The sequence below is a fragment of the Trachypithecus francoisi genome, unplaced genomic scaffold, assembly GCF_009764315.1.
Source record: "Trachypithecus francoisi isolate TF-2019V2 unplaced genomic scaffold, Tfra_2.0 Lachesis_group1, whole genome shotgun sequence".
Lineage (NCBI taxonomy): Eukaryota > Metazoa > Chordata > Mammalia > Primates > Cercopithecidae > Trachypithecus > Trachypithecus francoisi.
In genome coordinates, this window is record NW_022681454.1 from 7242853 (window position 1) to 7270192 (window position 27340).

Consider the following 27340-nt stretch of genomic DNA (forward strand, 5'->3'; position numbering starts at 1 on the left):
GAAGTGGAAAGAGGAGGAGGTTTGAGGTAGCCTGACTCAGCTGTCCATTTCCACTTCATGAAGTAGGAAGGAGGGAGGCAGGGAGACAGAAGGGGAGAAGGAACATACGAGAGAGTTCTTTCCCTGCCTTTTACAGTAGAGTGGTGCTGCCCATATGTAATGTCAATCATACAACTAACTTCTACCATGGTATGGGAGATTAGGATTAAAAACATTTTAGAAAAACATGCAGCCCCCTGGACAGTAAGTAGTGTCCAGCTTTAGTGGGGCAAACGTAGACATTGTGTCCAGCAGAGCTAATTCTGTTTTAGTTGTAAACTTCAATTAATTTTTTAATATCTTTGCATCTCCGTTTGTCTGTCAGTAGAACAGGGATGATACGTGTTCCACGGGATTACAGAAGATTGAATGAAATAAAGTTTATGAAGCATTGTGTTAGTGTCCTCAGGCTGCCCTAATAAATCTCCACAAGCTTGGTACCTTAAAACAACAATTTAATTTTCTCACAGTTCTGCAGGCTGGAATTCTGAAATTAAGGTGTTGGCAGGCAGGGCCATGCTCTTTCTAAAGACCCTGGAGAAACATCTTCCTTTGCCTCTTACCTTCTGGTGGCTCCAGAAATCCTTGACATTCCTTGAAATCCTTGGCTTATAGCTGCATCACTCAGTATCTGCCTCCATCTTCACATGGCCATCTTCTCTGTGTGTGTCTACAGATCTCCCTCTCCTCATGAAGACACAATCATTGGATTTAGGACTCATTGTGACCCAGTATGACCTCATCTTAACTTGACTACATCTACAAAGAAACTTTCTAAATAAGGTCACATTCATAGGTATTGAGGTTAGGACTTCAACATGTCTTTTTGGAGGGCACAACTCAGCTCAACTCACTACATTTACCTAGCCCGGAGATTGGCGTATTGTAGGTGATCAAAATTGTTAATCCCCTTTACCTCCCATTCCTTCTTCTCGAAGATGAAAAGACAAGTTGTTGCCTTCTTTGAAGGTAAGGGGGATTAACAATCTTGAAAACAGATTGCTGATCTTTAACTACTGTGTTCTTTTACAGACAGATTTTTTTTTAGTTTCCTTTCCATTAATATTTTGACATAACCTCCATGCAATGCTATTTATGTTTATTCAACTTACCGATTTTTTTCTTGTCTAGTACGTACATAGTCAGGGCTCAGGGAGCAGAGGGACGTGTCCAGAACAAATGGAGTACTTGGATTTCATTTTGGTGCTAATCAAAATTCAAGATTTAGGATCAGGAGGATGTTAGAGCAAGAAAACATAATTGGTTCTCTGATAGTCTCTGATAACAGCCTCTGTGGACAGAGGCTGATTTATCAAAGGCAAGTTATAAGTGGCATCACACTTCGATTCAGGTTTCAATAAACATTTGAACTGAAGCTCCTGTTTTTGATCTAACTTAGCTTTGACAGTCTAGAAAGTCAGGGTGGCCTCATTGGTCTGTCAGAAAAAATGTAACCTTGACTACAGTCTGCATTATGGCCACAAGAATGAGGAATAGGCTAATTGTCTTCTAGCTCCTAAACAAAACATTCGGTGGCCCCTGGTCTGGAGTCATTTTAAATTAAACTAATTGTCACAGGTTGGCTTTTCTGGAGACAGATGCTGATGCAGAGTTTGGGGTATAATATGCTTTCCATTGTGCAGAGAAGAATTATCATATCCAGCTGGAGGCTGCTATCCTTAGAAAAACTTGCTTACAAGATTGATCCTGGGCTGGTGACTGGAAACTTGAATTTCAGGATTCCCATCTTCTTAAAACTGATAAGAGTGGCTCCCTGTGCCTGAACTGTTTTTTACATATAGTATAGTTTATGCTGATTACTTGCTGTTTTTCTTGGAGTATGAAATTTTGATATATGCCAGGGTGCCTATGTGATCAGCCTTGAATATAAACCCTGGACACTGAGTCCCTAATGAGCTTCCCTGGTAGAAAATATTTCACATGAGTTGTCACAACCCCTCGCTGGGGGGATTAAGCACGTATTTTGTGACTCCTGTGGAGTCTGGAAGCATGTGCCTTGTTTACCTTGGACTTTACTACATTCTTCCCTTTTCTGACTTTGCTTTATATCTTTTTGCTGTAATAAACCATACTTGTGAGTGGGATTGTATGCAGGTGGCCTTGGGGACCCTTGGTACAATTAGTGACCCCTTATAAAAGGAAACCGAAAGGAGCAGGATTGAAAATAGGAAGAAGTGGAGTTGTGATTTGGGTTGACAGAGCCTCAGCAGTCTGGGTGATTTTCATCTATCAAATTTGCCTTTACATTTTTTTATAATCATCATCATAATAGTAGTAATAATAATTATTATTGTCTCTTATTACACAAGTAATACATACCCATTGTAGAAATATTAGAAAACAAGCATAAAGAAAGTGAAAAACGTCATCAAGAAATTACATTCAAATAAAATTCTGGAGGATTTTCTTTATAATTTACACATGTATATGTATATATGCACATTATTTTTATTTTAGTGAAATGGAGATTATACTGTGTGTATTTTTTTGCAAAGTTACATTAGTATATAAGCCTTTTATATATTATTAGAAATGTATTCAAAAATCTTCTTTTAAATGGTAGGATATTCAGACCTATAGGGAAAAAGGGGAAATCTTAAAAAGCACCCAGAAAACAAAAACAGATCCTTCCAAAAGGTCATCAGGCACACTTCTGTCAGAAGACAGTGGAGTGGCACCATCAACATTTTGAGGGAAAGTTATTTTGAGCCTTGAATTATGTAGCCAGCCATACTATCAATCAGAGAACTAAGTGACAGTATTGCCAGATGTGAGAAAAGAATATCTTCTCTAAACAAACTTACTCGAGAATAAATAGATACTTAGGATACTTCATCAAAATAAAAAAGAATTATCCAAGAAAAAGGAAGAAATGGGATCCAAGAAACAGATTTTCTTCAGTGAGTAATGCTGTGACAATATAGAAGGCAGTGAAGGAAAAGAAAATCTCTCTGTGATATCAGAAAACCTAGAAAGTAGCCAGGTCTGATTAAATCAGAAAGTCAAAGAACTCTGGGAATGATGACTTTAAGAAAAAGTAAATGTGACTCCCTGTAACAGATAGTATTATTAAGAACATGGGTTTATGCTAGGAAGAAAAAAGATAGGCTGTGAAAAACTTCAGGGAAAACGAAAAGTCACACAAGGAAATGCTAATTCACACTGAAGCAAACTAAAAATGTAGCCTGATTTGGAATCATTGATAAAGTGTGAGAAAAGGGACTGAATTAGGGACTCCTTTGAGGGGCAGATATTTAGTGACACAGGATTGGATCCAATTACTTTACTCTGCAGTGAGCAACATTTGCCTAATCATAATAATATTGTCTTGTAAAATTTGTAGTTGCTGGAATTAACCTATAAACAATAATCAGGATTGAATTCTGGTTGCAGAACAAAATATATATCTTATAAACCTAATAAATGCTGGAAGGCAGAAGCAGGGAAGGAGGGGTGGGGGTAAGTGTGGGCCACTAATCTCACTAGTCAGAAGACAAGAGATTTTCTCTAAGTGTAATACCATAAAAATTGGGGTTTAATTTTTTAATTTAAAGTTATAGAGTGTAGTGGGAAGCCATGGGTTCTTCCTCTGGCCTTTGCAAAATTCTGCCCATGATTCGCAAAAAATGTCACGAATCCTTTGGATTATCATGTATTTGATTTGGGAACTTAACATTCTTGAGTGTCTGTGATGTGCTAGGCTTGGGGCTGGATGGCACTATTGTGTGCAAATCACCATGTCTCAGGTCTTTCTTTGAAAGACTTGTCAAGCACTGAGGAAATTCAGGCTCAGAGAGGACCAGTGAGGGACTCCAGGCAGCTAGCTGGTAGCTGGCAGAGCGGGACTCAAATGAAAGTGAGTCCCCTGGCTCGCCACTTGGTCTACTCTGACACTGGATCATCTGTGTGGCCTGGGAGACCTGCAGTCTGACCACGCATGAATCCTGCTCTCCTCTTGTCTCCGCAGGTTCTGCCGCACCATGGCCTCCATGCAGCGGGGTTCTTCATTGCCTTCCTCCTCTCCCTTGTGCTGACCTGGGCTGCCCTCTTCCTCATGGTTCACTACCAGTGTCTGAAGGGAAGCATACTCACCAGACATCGGGTGAGTCTGCCCTGAGGGTGGTTTGGAAGATGGTGGATGTGAGGTTGAAGTTCATCCCCCATTTCTGTGGGTCTCAGCCCATCAGATCCCCCCATCATCATCACTGAGGGAGCTGTGCACAAAAACCCGTGCCCAGGGCCCACCTCCAAGACTGATATTTGTCCTGGGATGCATCCCCATCATTCTTTTTTTTTTCTTAAGAGCCAGGGTCTTGCTGTGCTGCGCAGGCTGAGTCCACCAGCGATTCATAGGCACAGTCACAGAACACTATAATTTGGAATTCCTGGGCTTAAGCAATCCTCCTGCCTCAGCCTTCCAGGTAGCTGGGACTGCAACTACACACCAACATGCCTGGTTTAGTCATTTTTAAAACTTCTAACCAGCAACCAGGTGGGAGAACCCCTGCAGCCATTATTACCCCATGCAAAGGCCATCACCCCACACACAGCCCGTCACCCTACAGGTATCCCATCACCCCACAGGCATCTCATCACCCCACAGGCAACCTGTCACCCCATAGGCATCCCGTCACCCACACGCATCCCGTCACCCACATGCATCCCATCACCCACACGCATCCCGTCACCCCACACACATCCAGTCACCCACACGCATCCCATCACCCACATGCATCCCGTCACCCCACACACGTCTGGTCACCCACACGCATCCCATCACCCACACGCATCCCGTCACCCTGCATACATCACCCCACACACAGCCTGTCACCCACGCGCACCCCATCACCCACACGCATCCCATCGCCCCACATGTATCCCGTCGTCCACACGCATCCTGTCACCCCACACGCATCCCATCACCCCACACGCATCCCGTCGCCCACACGCATCCCATCACCCCACACGCATCCCGTCACCCACACTCATCCCGTCACCCCACACGCATCCCATCACCCACACGCATCCCGTCACCCACAGGCATCTTGTCACCCACACGCATCCTGTCACCCCACAAACATCCCATCATCAACATGCATCCCATCACCCACACGCAGCCCATCACCCACACGCATCCCGTCACCCACACACATCCCGTCACCCACAGGCATCTTGTCACCCACACGCGTCCCGTCACCCCACACGCATCCCGTCATCAACACGCATCCCCTCACCTATTCGCAGCCCATCACCCCACATGCACCCCGTCACCCACACACATCTGTCACCCACAGGCATCTTGTCACCCACATGCATCCTGTCACCCCACACGCATCCTGTCATCAACACGCATCCCATCATCCACATGCAGCCCATCACCCACATGCATCCCGTCACCCACACGCATCCCGTCACCAACATGCATCCCGTCACCCACACGCATCTTGTCACCCACACGCATCCCGTCACCCCACATGCATCCCGTCACCCAAACACATCCCATCGCCCACAGGCAGCTCATCACCCCACATGCACCCCGTCAACCCACACACATCCCATCACCCACACGCATCCTGTCATTCACATGCATCTAGTCACCCACATGCATCCCGTCACCCCACATGCATCCCATCACCCACAGGCATCCCGTCACTGACACGCATCCCATCATCCACACGCATCCCATCACCAACATGTATCTCATCACCTACATGCATCCCGTTACCCCCTATACATCCCGTCACCCACACGCTTCCCATCACCCACAGGCATCCCGTCACCCACACACATCCTGTCACCCACACGCATCTCGTCACCCACATGCACCCCAACACCCCACACGCGTCTCGTTACCCACACGCACCGTCACCCCACATGCATCCCGTCACCCACACGCATCTTGTCACCCACATGCACCCCGTCACCCCACACGTGTCTCGTCACTCACACGCACCCCATCACCCCACATGCACCCCGTCACCCACACGCATCCCGTCACCCCACAGGCATCCCATCACCCCACAGGCATCCCGTCACTCACATGCATCCCATCACCCACACACATCCCGTCACCTGAGACCAGAATTCCAATTCAAGTAGTTTATGTGGGAAGTGGTCTCAGGACATAAGGGAAGGGAGTGGGAAGTGAGGCAGAAAGGGAAGGTGGCTGGTAAAGGGTGTGTTTCATCAGGGACCTGGGCCCTGATGGGCTTAGTCCTGCCTGGAGGCTCTGGAGATGGGGCAGACCAGCCACTGCATCGCTTACCTGGGGGGCAAGGGGCTGGAAGAGATGTCCACTAAGTTCCATTAGTCATTGGTTGGTGACAAGGAGGCAGAAAAGCAAGAAGGAAGGTGATATGCCCCTGGCATGGCATCTGAAGGCCAGCAGAACCATTCAGGGGAGGACTGGGTGTGTTGGCTCGTGGGTCTTGGGTTGTGGGTACTGCAGTGCTCAAGGAGGGGACATGGCAAAGAACCAGCCATGCAAGGGCTCCTGCTGTGACTCATTGTCACCCAGAGGTGCAACACTTTGGCAGGAACATATGTCATCTTTCTCCCTCACTTTAGCTTGAAAACACTGAGGTCCATGAGGTTAAACAACTTGCTTAACGTGGCCAGGCACAGGCTGGGACCCAGCTTCTGGGGACCCCCTCTCCCTGGAGGCTGAAAATTCCACCCCAGTCTAGGTGAGGAGCCTGTTATACATTTTGTCCCTGCTTCTTGGAGGAGAGGATTGTCATTTCAAAATGAGGTCAGCCCACAGTCTCCTTGCTGGGCAAAAGTGAGAAGAAAAACGGCCCATCTAATCAGACCTTATACTGATTCTCCCAAAGCTGTTATCAATCAGAGGAACTAAATGCACCCTGCTGCTTTGATGTCGGACCAGGATTCATTTCCCAGAGATTAAGGCAGATCATGAGAACTGCACAGAGGAAAGCAAGAGTATGAATTTGATTTAAGGCCTAAAGACCCTGGCAGTACTTATTTCCTGGCATCACAGAATGAACTCTTTTCACATTTTTCTTTATTTTTTTGCCAGCATAGTAGTGGTCAGTGGTCTGCTCTAAAACAGAAGGCAGCCTTCAGAGTTGGATTGGGATCAAAAATCATCCGGACTCTTTTGAGCTGTGTGGCCTTCAATAACGTTATTTCACTTCTGTAAGCCTCAGTTTTCCTGTTTGTAAAGTGGGGGCACCAACACTTCCTTGTTGTAACAGCTTCATGATAACACAAAGAAAGCACTGAAAGTAATATCTGCCACAGGGACAAGAACTGATGTAGGTTAGCTATAACTATCACGCATTTTTGCAGTGTTAATGATATTGGAGACGAAACAGATCTATCTCTTATCCAGTCAGAGGGTTGGGCTTAGTTATCTTTAATGTCACTTCCAGCTCACAATCCTATATTATTTTTCTTTATTTTTTTTTTGAGACAGAGTCTCACTGTGTCGCCCAGGCTGGAGTGCAGTGGCACAATCTTGGCTCACTGCACCCTCCACCTCCTGGGTTCAAGAGATTCTCCTGCCTCAGCCTCCTGAGTAGCTGGGATTACAGGCGCCTGCCACCACACCTGGCTAATTTTTATATTTTTAGTAGAGACAGGGTTTCACCATGTTGGCCAGGCTGGTGTCAAACTCCTAACCTCAAGTGATCCACCCACCTCAGCCTCCCAAAGTGCTATGATTACAGGTGTAAGCCACCACGCCCTGCCCAATCCTGTATTCTGATTAGAAACCAACCAGATCTCTGATGTCGAGGTCCACCATACCCGTTGTGAGGTCTCCTCTACCTGATAATGATAAAGATGATCACAGTGAAATATTTTATAGGTCTTACAGGTTGAAAAGTTCTTTCTTTCCATTGTTCCACTTTACTCACACAATGTCCTCATGCAGGGCTGTTGAAATTACGATCCCATTTCTTTGCAGAGAAAACGGCGGCTCAGGGACATTTGCAAAAGTTTGTCTGGGTTTACCGTGTTCACAGTGGTGGGCTGATTGGGTACTCTGACTGCAGACCCCTGGCCTTCCCTCCTGGCTTTCTCAGCACATGGAATTTACAAGAAGGCCCAATCAATTATTATTTCTGCAATTCTCCTGAAGGTTTGGCAGTACGACAGCAAGCTGGAACCCTTGCCGTTCACCTCAGCTGATGGCGTGAATGAGGACCTTTCCCTTAACGACCAAATGGTAGACATTCTGTCTTCCGAGGACCCTGGGAGTATGCTTCAAGCCTTAGAAGAGTAAGAATTCTAAATCCCATTATACTTCCACAGATGTGATGAATGTTTTAATGACAGTGACATAAGACCAAACACGGAGTCTATTTCATTCATTCAGTTAATCATTTGTCACTCTGTAGTCATAATTCAACAACTGCTATGCACTGAATGTTTGGCATCTAGGAAAAGAAGTGTAGAAGCCATACTTCCTGCTCTAAGGAAGTCTGATCTAGTGGGAAAGACTGAAACATAAACAGAAGTGACCACAAAATTGGGTGACCACCATGCGAATGGGAAGGTCAGGACTGGCAGAGCACAGAAGAGGAAGTAATTACTTCTGAGAAAGTCACAGAAATGCTTCCCAGAGGAGGTGGCATTGAACTTATTTTTTTTTTTTTTGAGACAGAGTCTTGCTCTGTCACTCAGGCTGGAGTGCAGTGGCACGATCTCGGCTCACTGCAAGCTCCGCCTCCCAGGTTCTCGCCATTCTCCTGCCTTAGCCTCCCAAGTACGTGGGACTACAGGCGCCCGCCACCATGCCCGGCTAATTTTTTTGTATTTTTAGTAGAGATGGGATTTCACCACGTTAGCCAAGATGGTCCTGATCTCCCGACCTCGTGATCCGCCCACCTCGGCCTCCCAAAGTACTGGGATTACAGACGTGAGCCACCGCGCCCAGCCTGATCTAATTATTTTTTTTTAAATTTATTTATTTTTAACTTTTAAGTTTAGGGATGTGTGTGTAGGCTTGTTATATAGATAAACTCATGTCACAGGGGTTTGTTGTACAGATTATTTCATCATCCAGATACTAAGTCTAGTACTCAGTTAAGAGGGAGAGAGGCCGGGCGCGGTGGCTCAAGCCTGTAATCCCAGCACTTTGGGAGGCCGAGACGGGTGGATCACGAGGTCAGGAGATCAAGACCATCCTGGCTAACACAGTGAAACCCCGTCTCTACTAAAATATACAAAAAACTAGCTGGGCGAGGTGGCGGGCGCCTGTAGTCCCAGCTACTCGGGAGGCTGAGGCAGGAGAATAGCGTGAACTCGGGAGGCGGAGCTTGCAGTGAGCTGAGATCCGGCCACTGCACTCCAGCCTGGGCGACAGAGCGAGACTCCGTCTCAAAAAAAAAAAAAAAGAGGGAGAGAATCTGAATTGATTCTGAGAGTTTAAGAAGAAGCTTTCCAAATTGATTAAGCATGGAAACGATTTTCAGACAGAGGAAAGAAAGGGCAGATGTAAGAATGTGAAAGGAGCCAGGTGCGTTTGGTGAGATGTCAGTAGCCAAGTGTGGCTGATGTGCAGATTGGGGTATTAAGTATAGAAAATAAAGAAGAGGCAGCAGGGGAGAAAGGCCAGACCAGGTGATGTGTCTGTATGCTGAACTGAAATCAGTTCTTCTTATGTAGTTAATGAATATTAACATCATACTTGCTATGTGCAATAGCAGATGGTACCAGACACTGTTTAAGAACTTTACAGAGCTAACTCGTACAATCCTCTTAACAAGCCTATGAAGTAGGCATTGCTCTCTGTAACATATTATGGATGAGAACTTGAGAGAGGGTAAGTAACTTGCCCAAGAGCGTATACTAGTAAATGATAGGGTCAGGTTTTAAACTCAGGTCATCTGCTCCATGGTCCAGGCTCTTAATCATTGCCCAAGATTTCTCCTGGATGGACACATGGGTCACAGTCTAATAGGTAACCTTAACTACATAAGGTTCATCAGCATGGCCTTGCCATTCCTTCTTTCCTTTCAACAGATATTTAAGATGACTTCTTTATGTTTTCTTTAATTTTCCTTTTTTTTGCCAAAAATCTCAATCTTATTTTTTTTATTTACTCTCAAAACAAAATTATTTTAAAGTCGCTGTCTGAAGACGTTATTATCTGTACCCTCATTCTGTGTCTGTTATCTAGAGTACCACTCAGTGTTTGATCATATTTTCTTGTCTCATATCTCTGTGTATTTTTGATTATGTGCTAGACATTGTATATGAAGTTGAAAAGACAATCTGAGGACGAGGGTGATGTTATCTTCTTCTAAGTGGCTAGTAGCGTAATTATGGATTATATTAATCCAATCAGAGATTGAGATCATTCAAAGCTGGGCTTCATTTCTCCCAGATCAAATTCTTATTTGGTTGTATCTGATTATTTTTATTTTAACATGCTTTGCTTTCTTGTTAGACTGCTGATGATTAATAATGGGGCCAAATGTGAAGTCTTCATATTGGATTTCATTTACAGGAATCCTTTTTTATTCTAGGTTCAAGATTTGTAGCTCTCTGCCCACTCACTGCCCACTGGAGGGTAATTTCTGGGAATTTGGAATCATCAAGATGATGATAAACTGTAATATGTTTTCAGATAAAATACCTTATGTTTATGTCACTTTTAGAAATGTGCACACCCCTTATTTAATTTGGTGCTCATGTCACACCCCTTATTTAATTTGGTGCTCATGGTACTGCTTTTTGGTATGGCGTCTTATTTTCAGTGTTTGATAGTCGAAGCAGCTGAGGCTCAGCTAGGCTGAGAGGTTTACCCACAGCAATACATCTGGTGAGTGAAGAATGGACTTGAGCTTCCTCCTCACTGTTTAGGCTCAGGCACATTTATATTTTACAGACATTCTCTGAGCCCAGTTTTCTCATCTCTCAAACGGGGAACCCATAACCTAGAGCCTCGGGATACTGTCATGTGTAATGATGTGAAAGAGACTTGTGATAGGGACGTGTCCTTATGGTAATAGCTGCTGTGAGCCCTGGTCAGATTAGCAGACCCTAAAGAGAAGTGGTCAGGGTGATTTGCCCTTCCTTGAGTCTTTCTCAAGAAAATTGAAAGCATACTGAACGTGGGAGACCTGGGGAGCAAAACTGAGCGGCTTCCTGATTCTCCCTGGGTCCGAGAAATGGTGTCCTGTGACACAAAGAGGTAGATCCTAGGTAGAACCAGAAGCAGCTCTGTGTCATGCTTTTCAGGAGCAACTACCTACTGACCTGAGAGAAGAGCTCTGCTATGTCTGACTCATTCCACTTTGTGAGCTCAATGACTGTTCTCAAAAGAAAGGGACTCCCCTCTTGTTTGAATGGGTGCTCCTTCTTCACTGGGTGCCTGGTGAAGAGCCAGGCCTGGAGCCTCGTAACTGCAGGGGCTGACCTTGTACCAAGAGGGGAGTCAGGGCTTATTCATCCGTTTCTGGGTGCCAGTTGTATGGCTTGGTTAATTAAGCCTTGTGCAGCCATCCAGATGCCATTCTTCATTTTCACTTAATTCCCTAATCAGAATGCCAAGGATTACAAATTAAAATTTGCCACCTTGTCTGAAGTAGTAGGGAGAAATGGACGAGCAGTGGAAGGTGAAGTTATTGGCAGAGGTTCATAAATGTCACTTACTGTATTACGTGGTGTGAGCAGCTAATTATCAAATGACTTCAGAGCTAAAAGTCTGTTTTCTTACAAAACATGAAAATGACAAGTAGAGTGAAAAGATTTGGATCATGCAATCAGCACCTGGGTATTTAATTTGCAAGTATGTGGCACTCCATAACCTTTTGATTAAAGTAATTAGTACTTTAAAATAGGAAAGTATTAATCCTCCTGTCTTTGTTTTTTATTCAAAAAGTAATGGGGCATAAGAAGCCCAGTCTTTATCCCTACATTATATGAAATTATAAGCAGCTGCTGCAGTTTGCCAGTCCTGATGCTTGAGTACAATAGGAATGTTGAAGTTTATAATGGTTTTGTTCTTGCACCTCTGGAATTTTATATTCATTTTTCTTGGGAGCTTATCTTATTTTTCCTGCAGAGTGTTTAGCATTGATTATCAAGCATGCACTGAGAGTGTTCAGCTTGTGAGCTAAATTCATTCCTCTCTTCCTCTCCCCCAGCTTCCCATCCTCCCTCCTGTCCCAACATTCAATATTTATTGAACTCCAGTTCTGTTTCAGGCATTGTGGTTGGACACTAGTTTTAGGAACCCAGTCTTTTTTTTTTTTTTTTATTATAGCATTGCCAATTACTTTTAATCTTTCCATCTTGCTGTATAGTCCTGCTTAGATGCTCCCAGAAATAAAATGTCACTCAGAATGGCAGGAGCTTAGTATGCGTGGAAATCTGTGATACACTCCCCACTAAAAATAGCATTTTTCTCTGGCAAATCAGTTATCCCATTTGTAATTCTAACATGAAGCTTAGCTGGGATTCGAAATATGCCATTAGGTGACTTGATTACCCCCTCATTTCAAGCCCCATCAGAGCCATAACTTTGCTCTATCCTGCTGAGTTATTTTTGACAAAGAGCCTTTCCTAGGTGTGCGTGGTGGTTTTTACATTGCTTATTCATAGGCCGTCTTACAGAGAGGATTTGAGGAAGGACTATTTCCTTTGATTTTTATCGGGCTCCTTGACTGTGGTTATAATGGAGGTGGACTCAGTCTCAGCACATGCTGGGACCAGGAGGAAAGAGGAACTAGGCAGGACCGGCTGGTTCTGGAAGCTTTTAGGGACATGGAGTGCCGATCGTGTTTTAGCTCCAGCCTTACTCTAGGCCTGACCACTTCACACACCTCTCGCCTGTGATCTTATTTAATTCTCTCATCTCTCCCGTTTTAGACCAGGAAGCTGAGGTTCAGAAAGGCTTATTGGTTTTTCCCTAAGGTCACACAGGTAGTAATGGATTTGGCTTAGGCCTGAGTGTTTTCAATCTTTTCTTCTATTGACCAAACAGCTTTTTAAAAAGACTGAGCTTAGATGTTTCAGAGAGTCAAAGAACGTAAGACAAAAAAAGAAGTTCAGATCTATGTCTGTTTCCTCTATTATTAGAACAAGCTTAGGACTCTTTCTGGATGCTGCCAACATTGCCTCTAAACTGTCTCGAAATCGTGTTTGTACAAAGTGAGTGTTCCATGAGTATTTGTCGAATTGAGGCTTTTAAATATGTGTGTTTAGTAGTTTTTTATGTGCCAACCATATGGTATATTTTTACAACTTCTACTCTTTTTATTCGTTGTAAACACTTTAGAGAAATGATTTTGTTCCTCATCTCTAAAAACCTGAAGCCCGGGGATATTAAACAACTCATCCAAGTTTCTTTTGTTCACTTGTTCTTTGATTGGGTTGCTGGTTCATGCATGCAGTACTTTTAAAAAAGTAATTAATGGATTGATGAATCCAACAGATTCTTGCTGAGGGCTCCTTCTGCACCAAGCACTGTGATAGATCCAAGACTCTTGTTTGCCGGACACTAGCAAGTGTCTTGGTTTTTGTCCTTATAGAGCTTACACAAGCACACACAACTCCGTGCACTGGTAATTCTTTGATTCTACGCTGTGGTCAGAGCTATGAAGGGACAAGGGGCTCTGTTAAAGAATCTTGGAGAGGACACTTCTAAGGGAGGCTTGTTAAGCTGAGAGCTGGTGATGAGCATTTTGGAGTGGGCAGCATGCATAGGAGGTAGGAAGGGATGTGGACATTTGAGGACCAGGCCAGGGTGGGAGGTGTAGACGGCACAGAGATTGAAGAGTCATTAGAGCCAGTGAGGGGCCTTCCCTACAGTAACACTGCCTCCATTCTTTATCCTGAAATTCTGATTTTCTTCACAACACTCAAGGCTGGCGGAAACTACCTTATTTTTTCAAATTAATGTTGTTGTATTTCGTCTTACCCACCTGGGCAGTAAGTCCTGTGAGTGCAGGGACCTTCTGTCTTGCTCGCTGGTTCATCCCCAGTGCCTCCAACAGTGCCTGGCACAGTAAGTGCCACTACACAAGAGGTACACATTACACTTGGTGGAATGCTATAATTGAAAGTCACCTGCAGAGAAAACTTGAGGCTATAAGGTACTTGATAGCAAAGACTAGGAGGAAGTGCAGCATTACTGAAACCAGAAGACAACACGTTTCCAGATGTGATGTGGTTCTTCAGGCTACCCAGCTTCCTCCAAGGATGTCCTGTGGCTGGGACACCCTTGCAGGGAGATTCTGTTTGATGGAAGGACTGGACAGGAGTTGGGCCATCATCTGTCATGGTAGGAAGGATGGCAGAGTCTATGTAGATGTAGCAGGTGTGTGGCTTGGGGAGGGCACATGGGATGAACCTGTCAGATGCTTCTCAATGAAGTTCAAGGTGAGGACAGCAGGGGAGGAAAAGGTGGGAACGTAGAAAAGTGTGAAACAGTCCTGACCATGGGGAGGTGGCTTACTAGAGAAACCCAGACTTGCTGAGCAGCATGGACTGCCCGTGTGAGGCTGGTGGGCCTCCCTGCCTGGACGAGGTGCCTTCCCCTGCAGTGGTCTCAGTGGTCTGGGTGGAGCCATGGAGGCCACTGGCAGGCATGGCATAGAGCCCAGTGGTTAAAACCCAGGCCTGACTGCTGGGGTTGAGTCCCAGCTCTACCACTTACTGCGTTGGTGACGCCAGTTGCCTTATCTATACAATGGGATGCAGTGCTGGCCTTACCCCAGTGCCCGGACCAGAGCTGGCCTGCAGAGCTTTTCCAGGTGAGAGGGAGAGGGATAGGGACTTAACTATATTAGTATCCCATGGCTGCTGTAACAAATGACCCTGACCTTGGTGGTTTCACACAACAGAAACTCACCTTGTCACCGTTCTGGAGGCCAGAGTCCCAGATCAGTTTCTCTGGGCTGAAATCAAGGTATCAGCAGGGCCATGCTCCCTTCAAATGCTCTGGGAGGGTTGTTCCTGCCTCTTCTAGCTTCTAGGGCTTCCAAGACCACAGCACTTCTTGGCTTGTGGCCAACTTACTTCCGTCTCTGCCTGCTCGTGGCCTCCCCTTCTTCTGTATGTATGAAATCTCCCTCTGCCTCTCTCTTAGGAGGTCACTCAGGACTGGATTTAGGGCTCACTGGATAATCCAGCATAGTCTCCTCGTGTTGAGATCCTTCACTTAATTATATCTGCAAAGGACCTTTTCCCTTCGAAGGCCACATTTCCAGGTTCCAGGAATTAGGGCTGCCAATCTTTGGGTGGAAGGGATCACAACATCTCAAGAGGATGAGGAAGGAAGTGGAGATTGGAGGGGCCTTGAGAAGAAGTGAAAGGAGGAGGTCAGTGGGTTAGAGGACTCGAAGGGGTGTGTCAGAGCATGGTTTCTGGAATGTTTCCGAGCAGCTGAGGGGTGTTTTTAGACACAGGAAATGCTGGGAACAGTGACCTCCCCATCAGCAATGGTCGGTCCAGGGCTCAAACCCAGGTCTTCTGACTCCAAGGCCAGGACATCCTCTGGTGCTTCCTGGCTGTTTGCAGACCATTTGGTGGAGATTCTTCTTGGATCATGCAAGAGGAGACTCACAAAGAGGGAAGGGCCCGAGGTCTGAGTGGAGGCAGCACTTCTCTGAGACTAGAGTGCAGCTCGCCCACCTCCCCCGCTTCCCTCAGCATTGAGTGGGATAGACGTGGTTCCTTGCGCATGGCAGATGCTTAGGAAATACTTCTGGAATTGAGTCATCTCACTTCATGACCCGTTGTGAGATATTCCACTGGAGGTCCTTGTGGGGTGGTGGTCAGTTTTACAAGGCTTAAAAATAATGCCCATCTCTTTCCCTTCCAAGTTCTAAGCTATTTTAAAACTCTGCCTCCCTCCCTCCCTCCCTTCTTTTCTTTCTCCCTTCCTCCCTTTCTTCCCTTCCTCCCTCCCTTCCTCTCCATTTCTTCTTCCATATGGATTAAGCATTTGGTCCATGCCAGGGACTGTGCGCGTGTGCTTTCCCTCCGAGGCCCTCAGCATGGTCTGTGATGCTCGGACTGTGACTGTTTCCCATATCAAACCCTGTCCCTTTGGTGGCGCAGGCCTGGCGGCACCAGGTGAACCTCAAAGCACATCTGGGCTGGATCTCAAGGGCCATTAGGACTTGTCAGAATGTGCATGGGGCATTTCTAGCAGGGGGAACGAGTGCCAGAGGAACATGTGCAGGAGGCTGGACACATGGGTGGTGGTGGGGAAGAGGCCTTACTCTCTGAAAGAAGGTCCTGGTGGACCCTTGAATCTCTCCTCACTCCAGCCCCATGATACAGATAACCCGTGTCTAGGCCCTTCGACCTTTCTGGAAGGATCAGTATCAGAGTTCACCTGGAGCACCAGACGGTTGGCAGGAGCAAAGGTCAGCTAAGGTGGACAGCAACCCTATCCTCAAACCTGATCCTCGCTTCTGGATTTCCTGAGAGGTGGTGGGTTCCTGTGCAGCACCCGACATGGCGGGGTTCTTATGGAGTTTGTAAAGGGGCCACTGGAGAGCAGAGCAGAGGGAATGCCTGCTGGGTTCCCACAGCAACTCTCACTGTCATCTTCCAGCAAGGTGAGGGTTTCTTGAGGAGTTCTGTCTGACAAACACCTTCTGTTCTTTTGGCAAGTGTTTACTGTGCTCTCCCTCAGCGCTAGGCATGATGTAGGCTGGGTGCCGGGGAGGAAGCCAAGAAAAGCAGGGAGCCTGTCCATGCCCACTGTCTGCAGGGAGAGAGGGCTCATGTGCCGAGAGGCATGGTGCAGGGTATAGCGCAAGGTGGAACCACCATTGCAGTGGCAGCTTCCACCCTGCCCGTGACACTCAGCGTGTGTCTCACTCCATCCCCAGCTGCTCATTCTGCTAAGTTATGGCCAGCGGAGCCCGACTCAACAACAGAGTGGCTTCCTTCAGCGGCCTGGAATGGTACTCTTACACTCCTGGACACAGATTAACCATGCCCCGCACGCCCAGGCCAAGCCTGGGTTCCAAGTTTCCTCAACGGCACAGTCCATAGGATTCTCCTCACTCCAGGCACAGGGTGGAATTCAGAAAACATCAGCAAAACTCCAGCCACTCCCGCAGTGATGCCCCTGGGCTCCAGGCCTGCACTGCCGTTGCCCACCAAGGATTGGAGGAAACCCTTGGAAATGCAAGGGAAGGGCACGTGGGCAGAGTCGCCTTAGGGAACGGAGAAGCTGACTGCTAAGTTGAAACCTCAAGGATGTAAATGCAAGGAAGAGGCATCTCCAGTGGAGGTCCGCTCTGGCATGTGGATTCCAGAACCCGGAGAAATTCATGTGTGCGCCCTTTCTTCTCTCAAAGAGGAGCTTCTGAGAGACCCCTCAAAAATTGTAATTTCTGCCGCGGGGCCTTCCCTGGGCTCCGGGACTGACTCCAGGCCCCCTCTTCTCCCTATAGGATATATAGGCTGTTTTCAACCTCTTTTTTTTGAGACGGAGCCTCACTCTGTCACCCAGACTGGAGTGCAGTGGCACAATCTTGGCTCACTGCAACTTCCGCCTCCCAGGTTGAAGCGATTCTTCTGCCTCAGCCTCCTGAGTAGCTGGGATTACAGGCACACACCACCACGCCCGGCTACTTTTTGTATTTTTAGTACATACAGGGTTTCACCATGTTGACCAGGCTGGTCTTGAACCCCTGACCTCAGGTGATCCGTCTGCTTTGGCCTCCCAAAGTTCTGGGATTACAGGCATGAACCACCGTGCACGGCCCGTTTTCAACCTCTTGTTTCAAGTTCCCGTTGCATCTCCAGATTCTTGGCATCTCAGTGCTGAAGAGAGGGTGGGCCTCATTTGTAACAGGGACATACTAAGGAGTCCAGCTCTACTTTTTGTTTACTTAATAGATTATATTTTAGCACAGTTTTAGATTTGTAGAAACATTGAGAGGAGAACACAGAAAGAGTTCCCATTATCTCCCCTACCCAGTTTACCCTAGTACTCATGTCTTATATGCTACATTTGTTACAGTGAATGATCCAATATTGATACATTATTATTAGCTAAAGTTCACAGTCTGTTCAGATTTCCCTCGTTTTTACCAAATGCCCCTTTTCTCTCCAGAGGAAAGGACTTTACCAGGGCCTTACCTTTCTTAGGGGAAAGAACATTTTCCCAGCTCATGAACTAAGAGCTAACCTGAAGATAAAGCAATTTATACTTTCCCAGGAAAACAGAATCTTAGAATCTGGATACTGCACAGGATCTTAGTAGTCGTCTGGCCCAAATTCTCGGCTAAAGCAGGAATAGTCTCTGGTATGCCTAATAGATGGCCAACCCATTTCTACTTGGATGTTGTCATGGATGGAGAGGGACTGCAGTACCTTCAGGGTTGCTGTTATGGGTGGAATTGCATCCCCTCACAAAGCTATGTTGAAGTCATAGCTCCTGGGACCACTGAGTGTGACCTTATTTGGAAGTATAATCTTTGCAGTTGTAACCTCACTAAGGTGAGGCTGTTAGGGTGGGCCTTGATCCAGCATGACTGGTATATTCATAAGAAGAGGGAAATCTGGACGTAGACACAGGACGGACACCATGTGAAGAGAGGCACACACTGAAATGATGCAGCTACAAGCTAAGGAATACCAAAGGTTGCTGGCAACACCAAGCTGGCATGGAACAGATCCTCCCTCACAGCCCATAGGAGGAACCATCCCTGCCAACACCTTGACTTTGGACTGTTGGCCTCCAGAACTGGGAGGGAATAAGTGTTGTTCTAAGCCATCCAGCTGATGGTACTTGGCTACATAGGAAAGTACCCGAGGAAACAATTACATCTCCCTAAGCCACACCTTCTGAACCAGAACCTGAGAACAGGCCTGGGGAGCTGCATTTTGTATCTTCAAATTGTTCTTGTACATTCTGATGTTTATTTTATTTTATTTTATTTTTTTTTGAGACGGAGTCTTGCTCTGTCACCCAGGCTGGGGTGCAGTGGCCGGATCTCAGCTCACTGCAAGCTCCGCCTCCCGGGTTTACACCATTCTCCTGCCTCAGCCTCCTGAGTAGCTGGGACTACAGGCGCCCGCCACCTCGCCCGGCTACTTTTTTGTATTTTTAGTAGAGACGGGGTTTCACCGTGTTAGCCAGGATGGTCTCGATCTCCTGACCTCGTGATCCACCCGTCTCGGCCTCCCAAAGTGCTGGGATTACAGGCTTGAGCCACCGCGCCCGGCCTCATTCTGATGTTTAATAGTTTGAGAACTTCTGCAGGAGAGCAGAGTACCCCAAAGATGCATCCTCTAGTTGGTTCAGAGTGGAGTCACAAGAATCCTCATCTAAGGCTGCAGACCCTCCCTGCTACCTCCCTCACATTGGGGTTTTTATCCACCAGCAGCCCTTGCCGGCTAGAGGATGCTCCTGAGGACCTTAATTTCCTGGCACAGCTGCCTACTGTTTGCATGAGCCGACACCTTCATCTCGGCCTTCTGGTCTCCGAGCTGTGAGGTGACACATTTCTGTTGGTTGAAGCCACCCACTTTGTGGTACTTTGTTACAGCAGCAGTCACAGGAAACACATGCAGTTCTCCATCTCAGTGCTGGGCAGCTGACATTCCCGGAGGGTGCATCTGTCCTTAACCAGAAATCCATTTATACAGTGTCACGTGTGGTAAACATGGTGTTTACTACAAACAGGCGGCTGAATTGCGGTGCCATCCTAATGCAGCCTCTCCTCACCTGCACACTGGTCCCTACGTAGGACTTCTCCCCTCTCCCTCCTGGAGCTCTCCACCTCTTCCCATCTCATCAACAGCACCTGAATCTCAGCCATTACCATTTCTTTCTTGGCCTCTGCCACCAACTTCACGTCCATCCCTCACCGTCCAGTCCATTCACACACCAGCCAGAGGTACCTTTTCAGTGAATCCGGTTGGGCCACCTGTGCTGAAAAGCCTTCACCAGCTTTACCCTGTTCCCTGGTAAAACCCAAATCCCCACCATGGCCTTCCGTGTCAGAAGCCTAAGGCTATTTAGCCTGTATTGGTGATATTTTGTGTTCACCTGATCATAATCATCAGATATCTGCAAGGTTGTCGTGGATAAGACAGTGGAAACTGGGGCAGTGATGGAAATTTTAGGGATATAAATGTCAGCGAATTATGAAGAAAGCCTTTCTGCTTCTCTAAGCTCTTCTATAAGGGGAGTTAGCCTGGAGGGGCAGCTAGCTCCCCATTGTGGTGGGTGCACATGGCAGAGGCTGGGGACTGCCTGGCAGAGAAGATGTTGAGAAAACCCAGGTATTGGTTGGAAAGGTGACTTAGCTGACATCCAAGGTTTATTCCATTTCTAAAGCCACCTATACATTTTCTATCCTGTAGTTGTTTCCTATGATCATCATCTAACCTTCAGGTAGAGCACAATTTGTCTTTTCAAATAAGGGTTTCAAATGTTATCTCTCTACCTACCTACCTATCAATCATTCATTCATCCACTAATCCATCCATCCATCTACCCGCTTACCCATTCACTTGTTCTTCTACCTACCCATGTGCCCATGCACCTACTCATTCACCCATCCATCATCCATTTACTCATCTCTTCTTCCACCCATGCATCCATCCACCCATCTTTTTCACCCACCCATTTTTTCATTCGTCTGTTCATCCATCCATCCTTCTCTCTACTCATCCACCCATCTGCCCATCTATCAATTTGCCCATTCACCCACCTGTCCACCTGTCATCCATCCATCTGTATATCCATCCACTCACCCGTCTATCATCCATCCTTCATCTACCCATCCAGTCTTCCATCCAGCCAGTCAGTCATCTATCAACCCATCTATTCACCTACCCATGCATTCCTCCATTCATTTCATCCATCATCCATCCATCCATTCATCCATCTATCCCTCCATCTATCCATCCATCCATTCATCCATCTTTCCATCTATCCATTCACCCATCTGTCCATCTATCCATTCACCCTTGCAGCCATCCACCCATCCATCCTTGTGTTTATCATGTTTCCCCTGCATCTTCTTTTCTCTACCATAAAGAATGATATCAAGAAAGACATGACAGACATAACAACAGCCACACAATGAGAAGTCACGTTTTCCAGCATCTGTTCTGTGCCAGAGACTGGGCTAAGTGCTTCATGTGCTGTTTTGAGGCAGTAGGACAGATGGTACAGCAAGGACTCCGGAGCAACATGTCATGGGTTCAAATCCCAGTTCTGTCATTTAATAGTAATGTGACTTTGAACAAGGTATTTTAATTTTTCTGTGCCTCAGTTTCTTTACTTGTAAGAGAGACATCAATCACCTACAAGATTTTTTTTGTGATGATTAAATGGCATATATATATATATAGCAATTAAAACAAAGCCTGATCATAAGAGGCACTATTACTAACCCTCTCAGTGACTCTCATTTGTTGTGGGTGATAATATTCTCACATAGTCAACAGGGAAACTAGGCTCAGAGACGTCAATAACCCACCTGAGCTCATGCAGTTCCTGAGGGGTAAAGCTGAAATTAGAAGCTAAATTAGGCCGGGCGTAGTGGCTCAAGCCTGTAATCCCAGCACTTTGGGAGGCCGAGATGGGTGGATCACGAGGTTAGGAGATCGAGACCGTCCTGGCTAACATGGTGAAACCCCGTCTCTACTAAAAAATACAAAAAAACCCTAGCCAGGCGAGGTGGCGGGCGCCTGTAGTCCCAGCTACTCGGGAGGCTGAGGCAGGAGAATGGCGTAAACCCGGGAGGTGGAGCTTGCAGTGAGCTGAGATCCGGCCACTGCACTCCAGCCTGGGTGACAGAGCGAGACTCCGTCTCAAAAAAAAAAAAAAAAAAGAAGCTAAGTTAATGTGACTTCCAAGCCCATGCTTCCAAATATAATGAAATATCACTTCCAGGAAAAGTTGACTAGGATATGTGTAAAAGAGAGTTAGGAGGGAAGCACAGGAAGGACAGGGAGGATTTGAGGCAGAGAGGTAGTTCTAATTCTCCTTTTTGCCTCTTCCAGGGCTGACCGGTCTGTCACAGTCTGGCAGTGGGTGGAGTAGGCAGTGGGCAGTGATGTGGAAACCCCAGGAGGGAAGAGTTAGTGGCATCTGTCTGCATCTTTACCCCCTTCCCTGGAGAGGGAAGGCCCAATCCCACTTCTAAACATAGAAATCCTTAAGAGGAAAATTGTCAGTGAGGAAAGATGCAAACTGCTGACCTCTTATACCTTAGAGCCTAGGTTTTACCAAACTAGAAATGTAATCCTTTGTCATAAGTCTTATTGGTGTTTTGCTCATGTAGGTGACTATTTTTACTCTCATTTAACCTCATTACAATTTGGACAGCAAATATACTCAGGAGGTATTTTTCTTCTCAAATTTCCATTGCCCATGCCTGCAAATGGATAGTTTATAAACTGATTGATGGTCCCAGAGAGGAATCTTGCAGCACTGTCTGTCCATTGGAATTACCTTCTGATGAGGAAAATTTCAGTTTCACTCATATTGAATTGGTTTTGGGGGTCTGTTGTGCTTACACCTGCTACCTTGAAGATGCCAGATTTATATTGTAAAAAAAATGGCTATGGTGATTTCATTTTCCTTCTGAATTAATTATCCACCATGTTGATTAATGAGTCCTCTTTCAATTTCTGGAGAACATTTGCTGCATGTGCATCAAATTCTATCCTAATTTTGCTCTGACACCTTGCTTGCCGTTTGGTGAGAACTTGATTAATTTTTATGTGAAATAAGAAGAAAGAAGAATTAATGTCATCTTCTCTCTCTCTTTTTTTTATCATCAATAGCTAATCAAAGTATTAATCAGGTCTTGGATAATTTAAGCAGTACTGTTTCCCCTTAGAAAGATGTTATCATCGGCAAACCTGTTCCCAAGTTTTAATAGCCTACATTTAGTAAGTGGTTCCTGTGTGCTGGACGTGGTTCTAAACTCCTGTGTGAAGTCAGTCACTTCCAAGAGGAATATCACTTGTACAGTTTGTATATGTAGCAAAACTGGCCAGAGAAAATATGTTCATCTTTGAAGCACAGTGACAAGATGACATTTTTGTGACCTCAGTTTTGCGACCTCAAAAAATGATTGTTCCTGAGAAAGCAGTGGGTAAATCCTGCTAACTTTGCGGAGCTGTTGAAGTCGTAAAGACACCTGAGAGTCAGAGCCCTGCATATGTAGCCCAAAATGTCTCTGTCCGCCTCATGGGATCGTTAGGGACTTTTAGGGGCGTGGAAAAATATGTGTATTTCATTGTTGTCTGAATAATTAAAAATGGCAAAATGCCATAGGGGGCAATGAAAATTTAACTCTTTACCAGTGAACCTGATTCTGTATGGAAATGAAGAATTCTTAATATTTGTTTTCCTCTCTTGCAGCCCTTTGGGAAATTAATGGATAAGAGTTGGCTTCATTAGTGGCACGGTATTTTAATTGATTTAAAGGGACATTTCTTTTGTGGCTTTGGAACACCCTGATAGTTTTTATCATTGCCTCTTCTGACAGATTATCCACAGTGATTAACATTAAAACTTTTACAGTGAAGCGTACCTCTGAGACTGTCTTCCCAGGCAACTGGGAAGGTGAGCTGTGGGCACTGACTCTATTCTGCAGCCAGTCTTCTGTGAGAGGGAAGAACCAAGAATGAGGAAACTGTTATTATTTAGAACCAACAAAGGGCCAGGCTGTGCTGTGTGCCTTCTGTTTCTTCTCTTCTTTAACTCTGAACAACAATCTATGAGAGTGGTCCTCATTGTGCTGGTGTGGAAACTCAGTTCTTTACCCAGGCCCCTTAGCTAGCAGGTGCTTTCACAGCAAACCACTGGTAAAGCAACCGGTACAGCACCTGCCATTTTCCCAACACAAGCAGCCACACATTTGGTCGTGTAACTTAATGAATTAATGAATGATGCATGGAGTGGTCAAGTAAGTTGTGTTAGTTTCCTATTCAGCTGTAACAAATTACCACAAACTCTGTGGTTTACCACAATATGAATGTGTTATCTTAAAGTTCTGGAGGTCAAACTCCAATATAGGTATGACCAGGTAAAAATCAAGATGTCAGTTTTAGATAGATCAGTGGGGTGGCTATCGTTTACAATAATCCATTGCACATATCAGAATAGCTAGAAGGGAATAATTCTAATGTTTCTAGCATAAAGAAAAGACAAATATTTAAAGTGATGGCTATCCCAATTAACCTGATTAAATCTTTCCACATTAAATGAATATATTAAATTATCACATGGGCCCAGAAAATGTGTACATCTGTTACTTGTCAATTAAAAAAAAAGATGTCAGCTCTAGGGGAGGTTCACTTCCTGGCCTTTTCCGGCTTCTTGAGGCTGCCTACATTCACTGACTTGGAACCCCTTCTTCTATCTCCAAAGTTGACGTCATCACTCCTGTGTCAGCTTCCTTCGCTGCATGGCATTCTCCAACTCTGACCCTGCTTCTGCCTGTTTTCCTAAAATACCTTGTTCTTGATCTCAGTCTTAAGGTCAGCTGATGAGTAGCCTTAATTCCCCTTTGCCATGAAACCTAACATGTTTGCAGTTCTAGGGATTAGGCTGTGAATGTCTTTGGCAGGGGCACTGTCCTCCCTGCCACGTAAGGCTTCGTTTAAGGTGTGAGATCCATTCTGTCTGCCTCAGAGTAGAGAAGGGATTCTGTTTTCTGAGCTTGTACAACATTGATTGTTTAGTTCATTTGACATTTAGCCATACACACACTGCCTTGAGGCAGCTCTTGTGTTTCTTTCTTGCTTTGTAGCCTGCAAAGCACTCATTGCATAGACACATGTTCGATAAGCACTTTTTGAGAAAATGAAAGAAGCCAATGAATGACCTGTTGTTTAAAACTAGGCTAAGTTGTGTCTTAAGGGGACGGAAGCTATTTTAATCTAAGATGGTAAAATTCAAGCATCAAAAAGAATAATGACTGTAGTTGATCAAAACCTACCAAATATATAAAAATCTTCAATTTCATAGTGACGCTATGCAGAGGCATGGGGGGCTTCCTAGGTTTAGCTAAACATTTGGACTCACAAGACTCTCACAGGGCACACGTGGCCTCATCTACTCAGAAGGCTTGAGGGTCTGCAACACCACTTGCTGTGAGGACAGCATTATTTCCCTGTGGGTGTCCTCGCCACAGGTCACACAGCAGCCTACACAACTGTTTTTTTTTGGGGGGGGGCATTTTCCTCCCAGGTGACACAGGTCAGGTTCAGGGAGATGCAATCCACATCAAGCAGGTGCAGGGGTCTTTCTGGCTTAAAATATTCCTACTCCACAGGTGGCAATATTTTTTGTAACAACTCACAGACATCGCTTCCAAGGGTCCCGCAAGAGATATGCCCAGTTCAAAGAGGCATCTTCCTCAGGGAGGTACAAGGTATGGCATCCCTGTATTTAGTTTATTTACCAGTCTTCTCATCCATGTGTAATTTGCCAATCTGGCATTATTTTTGCTAAAAGCCATGTTGCCTGGTAACATATTTGATGTTCTTCCTCTTAGTAGGTTTCTGAGTAAGAGTTAACTAAAGCTCAGGTTCTCAGGAAGCTGAGAAAAGTTTTATAAACCTTTGCCCTCATGCTAAAACATAACAAAACAAGCTGATAAACAAACAAACCCAAACTCATTATTCACCATTGTAGGTTGCTAGATACCAACCCTTTAATTAGAAAATTGATAAAATACAAGAGAAATAATTATGCAGCTCTCTGAACTTTATGTCAGAGTAACAGAATTGTTGATGAAAGTTCTTTTTGAAGAATTTCAGCTTAAAAATGCAGAAGAAATGATAGAATTAGACAATGTGCATTTTTAAACCCCTAATGAAATCATGGATCTAGGTAACCATTAGAAATTTACAGGAAAGAAAAACCATTAAAAAGTGTACAAGGCACATGAATAGACACTTTTCATAAGAAGACATACATGCAGCCAACAAACATATGAAAAAAAGCTCAATATCACTGATCATTAGGGAAATGCAAATCAAAACCACGAGATACCACCTTACCCGAGTCAGAATGGCTATTACTAAAAAGTCAAAAAATAGGCTGGGTGCGGTGGCTCATGCCTGTAATCCCAGCACTTTGGGAGGCTGAGGGAGGTGGATCACTTGAGGTCAGGAGTTTGAGACCAGCCTGACCAACATGATGAAACCCAGTCTCTACTAAAAATACAAAATTAGCCAGATGTGGTGGTGCACACCTCTAATCCCAGCTACTTGGCAGACTAAGGCAGGAGAATCACTTGAACCTGGGAGGTAGAGGTTGCAGTGAGCCAAGATCGTGCCATTGCATTCCAGCCTGGGCGACAAAAGCGAGACTCCATCTGAAAAAATAAACAAATAAACAGGTGTTGGTGAGGTTGTGGAGAAAAAATAATGCTTATAAACTGTTGATGGGACTGTAAGCTAGTTTAACCATTGTGGAAAACAGTGTGGCAATTTCTGAAAGACCTAAAAACAGAACTACCATTTAACCCAGCAATCCCATTACTGAGTATATACCCAAAGGACTATAACTCATTCTGTGTAAAGACACATACACGTATATATTTATTCCAGCACTATTCACAATAGCAAAGACATGGAATCCACCTAAGTGCCCATCAATGGTAGGCTGGATAAAGCAAATGTGGTATATATATACCATGGAATACTATGCAGCCATTGAAAAAGAGTGAGATCATGTCCTTTACGGGAACTTGGATGGAGCTGAAGGCCATTATCCTTAGCAAACTAACTCAGTAACAGAAAACCAAATACCGCATATTCTCACTTATAAGTGGGAGCTAAATGATGAGAGCACATGGACACATGGAGGGGAACAACAGGCGTTAGGGCCTATCAGAGGGTGGAGAGTGGGAGGAAGGAGAGGATCAGGAACAATAACTAATGGGTATTAGGCTTAATACCTGTGTGACAAAATAATCTGTACAACAAACCCCCATGACTCAAGTTTACCTGTATGAAAAACCTGCATATATACCCCTGAACTTAAAAGTTAAGAAAAAAAAAATAAGTGGACATTAAAATCATTAGACGCATGGTTGATGAGAAATATTAGAATGCAGGGATCATGCTGGCACCACTTGGACCTATGGGTTCACCCTAACCTTACCCTGTAGTATGGACGTAAAGGAAGCACACAGTACAAATATACTGCCACTGTGGGGGATGCTGGAAAATGAAAAATGGAACCAACATATAATCCAGCCATTCCACTACTGGATATATGTCCAAAAGAAAGGAAATCAATATATCAAAGAGATATCTGCATTCTCATGTTTATCACAGCACTATTTACAATAAC

General features: G+C 45.2%; 1 protein-coding gene across 2 annotated transcripts in view; it reads left to right on the top strand.

Moving 5' to 3' along the window:
• The window catches only part of EVC2 (EvC ciliary complex subunit 2), a 148454-nt gene that overhangs the window by 39323 nt on the left and 81791 nt on the right, over positions 1–27340 (top strand). For both annotated transcript variants that reach the window (XM_033213720.1, XM_033213719.1), the window contains exons 8-9: positions 4028–4162; positions 8165–8304. In XM_033213720.1, coding sequence (XP_033069611.1) covers positions 4028–4162; positions 8165–8304 — 275 coding nt within the window. The remainder of the gene's footprint in view (positions 1–4027; positions 4163–8164; positions 8305–27340) is intronic.